Source organism: Triticum urartu, chromosome 3 (assembly GCF_003073215.2).
Source record: "Triticum urartu cultivar G1812 chromosome 3, Tu2.1, whole genome shotgun sequence".
NCBI lineage: Eukaryota > Viridiplantae > Streptophyta > Magnoliopsida > Poales > Poaceae > Triticum > Triticum urartu.
The window spans coordinates 26,117,782-26,128,289 of NC_053024.1; the positions used below are offsets into that span (position 1 = coordinate 26,117,782).

General features: G+C 44.1%; 1 protein-coding gene across 1 annotated transcript; it reads left to right on the top strand.

Moving 5' to 3' along the window:
- Nucleotides 1-2,428: 2,428 nt before the first annotated feature.
- LOC125547770 (UDP-glycosyltransferase 88F3-like) lies at nucleotides 2,429-4,249 on the top strand. Its single transcript, XM_048711546.1, has one exon. The coding sequence runs from the start codon at nucleotides 2,624-2,626 to the stop codon at nucleotides 4,037-4,039; it is 1,416 nt and encodes a 471-aa protein (XP_048567503.1). The 5' UTR covers nucleotides 2,429-2,623; the 3' UTR covers nucleotides 4,040-4,249.
- Nucleotides 4,250-10,508: the final 6,259 nt, after the last annotated feature.

Genomic DNA, 10,508 nt, shown 5'->3' on the forward strand with positions numbered 1-10,508 from the left:
AGCATACTATATACGGACAAAGTGAGCATCCAGGTTCTTTCGGTCTGCCACCTTGAAGCAGTAGAGCAGCAGAAGCTGAGAAGGTTCGGTGACCATTAGAGTGACACGGATGCATGCAAGTTCAAACACAATCTCCACCTGACCTGGGCAACACGGTTTACGGATATTTGAATGATAGTTCTGGACAACTGGGAGATGTTGGGATCATGTGTCTTATAACTATATTTAAATTACTTGAAATTATTAATATTCGAGATGCCCCATTGTGAAATTGTACATGGAAATACTTTGCATGTTTAACATGAAATTAGTCCTTGTTGTAACGTACTTAACTATTATATATATGTTTAAGGAAGCTATTCGATTAGTGGAACACAATATACTATGTACACTGGAAAGACTATATGGGTACACTGATAATTGAAAGAAACTAGATCATCAATGGTTAGATTACAACTCTGACTATGCTCTACATAATTGACCATTTAGTTTAGTTATGGCGTACAACTCACATGTGCATGTCCTAGAATCTAACAAATAGTGTTCAATCAAAATTGGATTATATTGTGGTTGTTCATCGCACCTGAACTCTATTTGTAAATAAGTTGGTTTGAACTTGGATGGTTATCTGCATACAGACAAACGAGGACTGAAATTAGTAGTATAAGTAGGTCTAACCCACTAGCCTCAAATTTAATTGTGAGCAGCATCACCGAGACAGAAGAGGAATAAAGGGTAGGCCGAAAACCCCAATTTTCTTAACATGAAGTTGGTTTCTTTGATTTCAAGAAAGAAAGTTGGTTGCTTAACATTATTTGTCCTAGGAGGGTTTACCTTCTTCTAAATCTTAACTTAAAATAAGAAAGTATATGTACAAGAGTGCAACGCACAACCTTTTCATTTAGAACAGAAAGCATATTTGACCTCCACATTCGATGAGTAGCCTCTGAAATCTTAAAGAATTTATTACAACTACTACAGGAAAATAACACATCACCATGTGATTGGATGTAAGCCGAGTGTAAAAATACAGGCACTCGACTTACTTTCTCGTAAGCCGAGTATTGAGTGAAGAACGCATGGCAAAGAATGAGAACTCGGTTTAATTGCCCATAAGCCAAATATGAGAAAAAGAAGTGTTTGCCTTATCAAATCCACTTGGCATATAGTCCCTCCGTACCAAAATATAAGATGATTTTCGGCATTATTATAGTGTCAAAAAAGGTCTTATATTTTGATACAGAGGGAGTAGAAAAAAAAGCTCTCAGCTTACAGTCAAGCCTCGGGAATGTTTCCTGCCACGTGACCATCACAGAGGTGCTTGACGGCCCCATGACGGATAAGACTATAAGCTGAGTGGGTGCCAGAAGGTTCTCAGCTTACTTTAGGGAATTACTTTATTTTTAAAAGTATGAAGATATAAGCCAAATCCCGTGAAACAAAACCGGCTTACACGTGGCCTGTTTTTTTAACGCCAAAATGACCTTTCAACTAATGGGCAACTAGTTGAGGAGGTCAAAGATTTACTCAGCTCTTTTCAGGAGTTCATGGTTGCTTGGGTGCGACGTTCGGTGAATAAAGTCGCACATGTCTTTGCTAAGAAAGGTTGTATTAGATCTCTATGTAAAACTTGGCTCCATCTTTCTCCTGAGTGTGTTAGCTCGGAGATTGCTACCGAGGAAGCTATGAACTTTGAATAAAGTGACAACGTTTTCCCCTAAAAAAATGTTTTGCATTGTATTTACATTTACTTTTCGTATTTTGTTTCTTTCCCCTCTTTCTCTTCCATCCTCTCTCGGCTAGTTTTCATTGCCCTTTCAATTCCCCAATTTCCCGATTTTTCTCTAATAATTACTGTCATTTTGCCACTTTAAAGTGGTATTGGCTTGTACTCTTCACACCCTCTAGTCTACCCATATTAAGATTAATCATCAGACATTAAGAATAAGGCTAGAACACTAGTTTTGTGTAACATGGCACTGATATTATTTTGAATAAGGATCGATTGACGATAATACTTAGGTAGTCGATCAAGATAGGTCTTTCGTAACAAAAAAAGAGAAGTACTGCTGTTTTTTTAATCATAAAAAAGCACTGTGGCTAACACAATAAGCAATGACGTACGTTCACCGGCCTGCTGCTACTCCATACTGTTTTCTTGGACAGCACTACTCCCTACTGTATTAGTTAACGTGCAAAGGTAGTAGGAGTACCAGATTCTAGTAATTAGTAATTGGTTTCTATCTTGAACTGATCTCCCCATGGGACGTTAGCACACACGGCCGGGACGTAAAGTCTGATTGAGTTCGTCATTGATGACGTCGCCCTTTCTAGCATAATGTGCCTTCATCGGATGATCACCATATATTATACACATAAAGTGAGCATCCCGGTACTTTCTGTGTGCCACCTTGAGGCTGAGAAGGTTCGGTGCCCATTAGATTAGAGTGACGGATGCAAGTTCAAACAATCTCCACCTAATAACCTGGGCAACACGGCTGCAATCCATGTTGGGTCATCTTCACCAATCACTTGCCATCCTACCACCTTGTGACATTCCAAACACAAGCCTACACTCCACAACCCACACCACATATCAACAACGAAAGTTCTTGTTGCCGACATGGACGGCATCACAGCCAACACCACCACGATCAGTCCCCGGAAGCCGCGGGTGATGCTCTACTCGTCCCCACTCATGGGGCATCTCGTCCCCATGATCGAGCTCGCCAAGCTCTTCGCCGCCCGTGGGCTAGCCATCACCGTCGTTCTCATGGACCCGCCGTACGATACCGGCGCCACGGGCCCCTTCCTCACCGGTGTCTCCGCGGCCAACCCCTCCATTTCTTTCCATCGTCTGCCACAGGTCAAGCTCCTGGAGTCCGACGACTCCGTGATGCCGGCCTTAGCGTTCGCCCGCCTCTCCAACCCGCATCTACGTGACTTCCTCGCTGGTGCATCTCCGGACTTCCTCGTGGTGGACTTCTTCTGCAGTGCCGCTATGGACGTAGCCGCGGAGCTCAACATCCCCGCCTACTTCTTCTCCACCTCCGGCGCCCAGATCCTGGCTTTCTTTATGCACCTCACGGTTCTGCATGGGGAAACCACGAGGAGCTTCCGGGAAATGGGCGAAGAACTCGTGCACGTCCCGGGGATCACCCCGTTTCCGGCGACACACTCCATCCAGCCACTCATGGATCGTGACGGTGCGTCCTACCAGGCATTACTAAATGTAAGCCTCAACCTGTTCCGATCACAGGGCATCTTCATCAACACCTTCCGCTCGCTGGAGCCTCGTGCCATGGACACCATCCTCGCCGGGCTCTCCGCCCCAGCTGGCCTCTCGACGCCCCCAGTCTACTGCGTTGGGCCGCTAGTCAAGTCAGAGGAGGTGGACGTGAAGCGTGGAGACGAGTGTCTCGCATGGTTGGACACGCAACCCAAGGCCAGTGTGGTGTTCCTGTGCTTTGGCAGCCTCGGCCGGTTCAGCGCCAAACAAACAAGGGAAGTGGCAACCGGGCTGGAGGCTAGTGGACAAAGGTTCCTCTGGGTCGTGCGGAGCCCGCCGAGCGACGACACGACTACAGAGCTGGACCTGGATGTGCTGCTTCCGAAGGGTTTCCTGGACCGGACCAAGGGCAGGGGCCTAGTTGTGAAGTCATGGGCACCACAAGGTGACGTTCTAGCACATCATGCTGTGGGAAGTTTTGTGACACACTGCGGGTGGAACTCGGTGCTCGAGTCTACTATGGCAGGTGTGCCTATGCTGGCCTGGCCATTGTACGCGGAGCAAAAAATGAATGCGGTGTTTCTCGAGAAAGAGATGGAGTTGGCTGTCGTGATGGAAGGGTACGACAAGGAGGTGGTGGAGGCAAAGGAGATTGCCAAAAAGGTCAGGTGGATGATGGATTCGGAGGGCGGGAGGGTGCTCCGAGAGAGAACTCTAGCAGTGATGCGGCAGGCGAATGAGGCTCTACTCGAGGGTGGAGAATCAGATGCGGCCATGACGGGCTTTGTGGATGCGTGGGTTAAAGCTTGACATTTGCACCATCATTTATAAATGATCATGGAAATAAGCAGTGAACGTTGAGTCTTAAAAGTGTGATTTTTGTTTCTTCCTCTCTGTAACATATACTATCAACACACAATAGAGAAATTTCTATATAATGTTGCTTGTTTGATATAGTGTGTAAGAACCCTTTAAATTGGGGGCTGTTCTACGATAAACTGATTCAAAGTTAAACTAGAATGCACGGTGCTCTGCTTCTTGGCTGCATGGGGGTGAAACGCTGCTGCAATGTTTGGCTTCATTAACAGGCTACTTCCCATTCATTTTTGACGGAAAACAGTAGGATTTCTCCTAGTGCGTGTTCTATTATTGATTTTGTTTAAGAAATTGTAGCAGCACTATATAAAAATGAGTTTAAGCTCCCAGAAGAAAAAAGAGAAAGGTAAATACAGTGCAATATGTCTATAATGAGGTGGAGGGGAGAGAAAATAAGAAAAGACTCGTCTTCGACAAGAGATGATCTCTTAGCACAATATGTCTCATCATATTTTTAGGAATAGCTAGTTATTGAAGATAAAGCTAAAAGATGACCCATTATAGACATGTTTTTTTGTCACCTTTAAATTACATGCAAAACTTAATATAAAGCCATCTAATCAACCATAAGTGACTGATTTCTATGTTGAACTGATCTCCTCATGGACGTTTAGTACATACGGCCGGGGCCTAAAATCTCCGTTCGTCACTGATGATGTCGCCCTTTTGTAGCATAATATAATGCGTCTTCATCGGATGATCATCATATATCAGCATACAATATACGGATAGAGTGAGCGTCCAGGTTCTTTCTGTCTGCCACCTTGAAGCTCTAGAGTACGTGCAAGCTGAGAAGGGTTCGGTGCCCATTAGATTAGAGAGTGACGGATGCATGCAAGTTCAAACACTGCAAGGTACACATACGTCAGGAACTCCTTATCAAAGCCTGCACCTCTCTAGCTAGCGGCGTGGATCCTCATCTGTGTCGTCAATGTCTGGCAGGCCGCCAACCTCTCCTCTCCTCTCCTCGCCGTCGCCCAAGTCCTAAGTCGCACGCGCATCCCGCACGCGGATGAATGACTCCTTGTAGTATATATAGAGAGATGCTCTTAGAAGAAGGCATGGTCGAGAAAACAAGGATGCCGCGGATCAGTAGGGTGGCGCAATATGGAAGGCCGGCGGGCATCTCTAGGGCGTTTAATGACGATGATAATGATGATCCCCCTTCGTTTCCAACAAAGGCAATTATTACATGGCACGGGTTTCTCACAGCTTTTATAATCTCAATAATAGAATATTGTACCGAGTTCAAGTTCCTCTGTTCTTTCAGCAAACTTTCCAAGTAAATAAAGCTGGCTACTCTGTTTTTTCCTTGAGGATGTAAAAAAAGGGATTGTTCTAGAGTTCGTTATTTTTATGTTCCTAATGTACAAGCCTTCGTTGATGTTTATGTGCAGTCTCTTTTCTCTTATATTTCACAAGAATTTCAAGCAACATCTCTTGTCTTTCATAAGAATTGTACGCAAGAAGTATACGATGGCGGGTGTTTACAAGCGAATGGATCTGGTAACATATACATCCATCCATCAATCGGCATGGATCCTCCAAGGGCAAACTGATTATCAACTGAATAAATGGATCAACAAGTCGTTTACATCATCAAAGACATGGCAACATGGAATGGCAAAAAAGAGCATAGGACCAATCAATATACCAGGTAAACCTCAAAGAACAAATTTTCCATTGAACAGGCAATGGAGAGTATCAGCATTGCCTTGCACATCAATTTCCTGGAGATTTCAGTTCAAACCCCATGGACTTGTGCCCAAAAGATTGTGATACAAACAACAACACAAATACCAAAAGGTCCAGGGCCCTCCCACTCATAGCCACTAGTCATACAACGTCGAATAACTCCACAGCCAAAACAATACAAATGCGGCAACCAGCCACGCCTCAGTGACCGATAACTGACAAAAGTATAGTCTAGTGCAACAACAGCTAGAAACACCACGAACTGACTAACAACACCGCAAAACGCCGCGACACCGAGACCAAGGGCTTTCATATGTATTGAGACGGTTGGTGATGAGAGCCTCAAAAGTTCTTCTTGCACCTTGGCGCTCCATTCCATTGCTGCACTAAAAACATGGAGTCATTTTACAGTGCATCCGGACGATATGGACCGTCCGTCGGAGCGAAATCGACGGTCCAGATCCGATGCAATACACCGATGTCACGTGTATTATATCAGACCCCGAGGGGCATTTTCGGGAGAAAAAATATTTCGAACTGATCTGATTTTCCCTCCCAAATATTTCGAGGGTATTTTCGGTATGAATTTGAGGGCTATTTTCGGTTCGATATTTATCCTGTTCGCTAGGGTTTATGCCTCGCCGCCGCTACGGTTTTCAGGATCTAGCCGCTCGTCGCGGCCCCTCCCTCCCTCGTCCCCGGCAGGATCTAGCCGCTCATCGCGGCCCCTCCCTCCCTCGTCGCCGGCAGGATCTAGCCGCGCGTCGCGGCCCTTCCCTTCCTCCACCCCAATTCCCTCGCGATCTCGCACCGCATTTTCAACGAACATGAGAGGAGGCCCACTGCCCTCCCCGCGGCGGCCGTCGGCGAAGAGTCGGCGCCATCCCACCTCCCAGTTCTCCATGCGGGTGCCTATAGCCACAAGGGCAACCTCTTTCCCACACCCCAATTGGTTGTTTGCGTCCTCTACATATCATTTCTCAGCCATGGCTGCAGCTTTGATCTGGCCATGCATCTCGTCCGATGGCAAGGTGGTTGGGTATGGATCATGTTCTGCGGGACTAGATGAAGCCGGCCGCCGGCCTCGACGGTTAGCCCCATTCGTCCACCCTCGACTGCTTGATCTACGAACGTTCAATCGTTGCATTCAACATGTATTCTTTCAATTTGGCTGATATGTGAGATTTGGAGATCAATGGAGATGATAAGCTATTAATTTTGGAATGTACTATAAACAATTCATAGCTTATGTTGCTCAATATTTATGATGCTCGCTTCTTCTTGTGCAATTGTTGGACTGGGATCAACAGACTTGGCATGTACTTTATATGAAAAATTAGATTCACATGGGATATCCACCTTTTCAAGATTGTTGTTAAGTCTTATTATGATGTTTTAGCCTTGTTAAAGGGAGAGTAATGGTCCTCGCAAAAAGCAGAGAGAAAGGAATGAGCATTCGATTCTTCCATATGTTGCATTTCATTCTTCCGTGTTTAGTTATGTCCAACATTTGTTACATGCACACACTTGACAAGGTTAGTACAACTAGTAATTTTTCCTCTGTTTTGCAGGGCTATGACAGAACATGCTATGTGATTCCCTGAGGCAGGATGGATGTACCATGGCCACACCACTGTGCTCCTGAAGGTGATCGCTTCAATTCAGCGTTGCAGCACCTGCAGAGGCCCCCTATGGTACGTGCTTTTACTCTTGTTATCCTATGCTCTATTTTTTTGGCTTTGCAGCCTACCTACGAGACATAGCTGGGATTGCGTGTTGAATCAGGCAGTATTTTTGACTTCTGTTGTGAGGCTATGCTCATGCTTTAATAGAATTTTCTCTCGTATGAAAATAGACATATCATAATCCATTATTCTTCTAGGGTTGCCCTAGGCACCATTATTGTCACATGGTAGTAAAAAGCAAATATAGATTTCTACGAGATCCCGTAGAGACCAAATTTATTTCAAGCAAAATATAGTAACCAATATTATTGAAGTTTTACAACTTGACTCATGTGCAATGGACTAATAACACGGCTAGGAAACCTTCTTCGGGACTAAAACCCAACCACACCCTACTCTATCGCTTTATGGCCAAGTGTACACTCCATATGTAAGAATGAACCACAATGCTGGACTAACTGCTTGCATCCTCGTCGTCTTCAACCGCAGCTGCATCCGATTGCCTAGCATGGTACTGCCTGAACCTAGTCCCGTATTTCATTTTGTTGTAGGGTGAATCGACAAGCACAACAGGTAGCTCTCTTCTGAATTTGTCGATGTAGGTCTGCATGCGAGGATATGTTAGTATCGTTCCATATGTTTCAGAAAATGACAAAATTTTAGGTGTTCCCCTACGTACTTCGTCATATTGCAACCTCAGTTTTACTCCCATAAATAATTCGATGTTCTTCAGCATGTACAGTGCACTATCAGAACTGCAACATTTTATGTTGTTAGATCAGCATTTCAGATATTAACAATCTAAAACAAAAACAAAAGCTAATATTGTTGACTGACGTCTCATCGGATTTTGGCACATTAATATTCCGTACTGGCCATTGCGTCACGTTAATGTCTTCCCATGCATTGCTTTCAATCCCATTGACTCGCATCGCTGCTCTCAGATGTGCTTCCATCCCATGTACCTGCAAACCCAATGGGATGAGAAGTTGCCTACGACTAATACTTACATACGATGTTAAATCCTTTCTTATAATTAAATATGTTGAAATTCTCACCACGTTATTTACTTCTTTGGGTATCATACAGTGGAAAAGTGAATCAAGAACCTGAATCTCCTTCCTTATGGGGTTTACGACCACAAGGAACCAGTGGGTGTACAAACTTTTCGTAGGTAGGAAAACCTGGAGTGCACAGATAATTAGATCAACGTGCATAGTAATAAAAAAATCTGGTCTACATCAGCTTAATATACCATATCATGTTTCAGGTAGGTGGTTCCTTGTGTTGTTTCAGGAATGCCTGCCAAAGCATCCTCATAGCACTCCTCTATCCTACCATCTCTTTCGAGCTTAGCGACGCCGGCCACCCTCTCAATGTAAACCAGTTGGCCGTCCCTTGTGTCAATTGGTTGATCATTACGCATGAGCTGGATCGCAGCATCAACCACCTACAACAATAATCAAGTTAATTGTATTGTACAAAAATGAAACTTCATAAACAAATTTGTGAAATACTATCTTACTTTGTCACCCAACCATACGCCATCTTCAGATTCATCTTTATGGGTGAGGCATTGCAAATGCTTTGATAGCACGACAATGTCATCAACTAACACCATTTGTTTTTCACGATTTGTAGTGTTGATCAGTGACGCCACAAAATCCTGTGGAACCACGTCTAGCTGGTCCCTCTGGGTTTCAGGAACTTCTGACCTCTTTTTTATGTTGCTAGAGCCGATTTTCCTCTTTTTACTGTTCGTGTCCTCGGAATCATTTGTACACTCTGATGGAGTCTTTTTTTCCTTTTTTTCTTCTCAGTGTCGTACGAAGCATACTCGTCATTCTTAAATAATTGCAATACCACCATTTTCTTTTTGCCCCCATGATTTGGTGGCGTCGATCCAACCACACTTACTTGTTGCTGCTTTTCAAAGGATTCATCATGGTTGTCATCATCTATGAAGGCACGGGGCTCTTCAGGATCTCGCGATCCCGTAGCCTTCACAGAGTGCTGCTTACTCCGTCTGTTGAACAGATTCTGTCAGACAAAATAAACCGCGTGTTAGCCTTTAGCAGATTCTTGCTCAGTTATAGGTAAAATGTGCATCACCTGGAAATCTTCAAGGCTTGTGGTGGCTTTGGAATGCATTTGCTTATCAAAACTAGGAGCTCCCTGGATATCATCCACCTCTTTCAAAAGCTTATGAATACCACTGAGATCCTGTTTGATATTTGCAGCAGCTCTTTCGAATGCTTCATCCTGTACGTGGAAGATCAAATATTATTTCTAAAATGACAATAATTGTTTCATAATTAAGTTAACATGCGTACATCAAAGCACGTCGGGAGAACCGGTCTCGCGTAAGCGTACGCGTAATGTCAGTCCAGGCCGCTTCGTCCAATAATACCGCCGAACCAAAGTATGACATGCTGGTAAGCAGTATGACTTATAACGCCCACAACTCACTTGTGTTCTAATCGTGCTTAGCAGCGACCTCCGTGACATCCTTTTGTTTCCCCTGGTCAGAAGCCTGCTCAGCATTCTCAACAGAGGCCCCCATTGGGTGTGAAGGTGCCCCGAGGTCAGATAGATGTATGTCGTCCACTCCTGGAAATATTCCATCGTGTTTTTTCTTTAAAAAATACATGTTAGTCTGGGGTGTTTTGATAGTAAACTAAATTAGAAAAAAACTTGTACATGTAAATTTCCAATTATATATACTAATCTCATAATTCTAGGCTTACCTTCAATTCTTTGATGAGGTCCTCCGTGAGCTTGCCATTTGTACGGGTATGCCTAAGGCACTCATCCATTTTCTTTTTAAGGGTGCACATCCTATGGTTTTGTTCTGTACCAGACTCCCGCACGAGGGAGGCAACTTCTTGCAAATCAGTCAATACACGTCCGACGAGTACCTTAATCTGAGACTTTGAAACAGTTAGAATCATATAACTTCATACTAGTTGGAATGTTACAATATATATTTATGCCTTATGTAACTCATTTACAGCGGCAGTCTT

Coding starts and splice junctions, on each gene's coding strand:
- LOC125547770 (XM_048711546.1), top strand. CDS start 2,624: ATGGACGGCATCACAGCCAACACCACCACGATCAGTCCCCGGAAGCCG.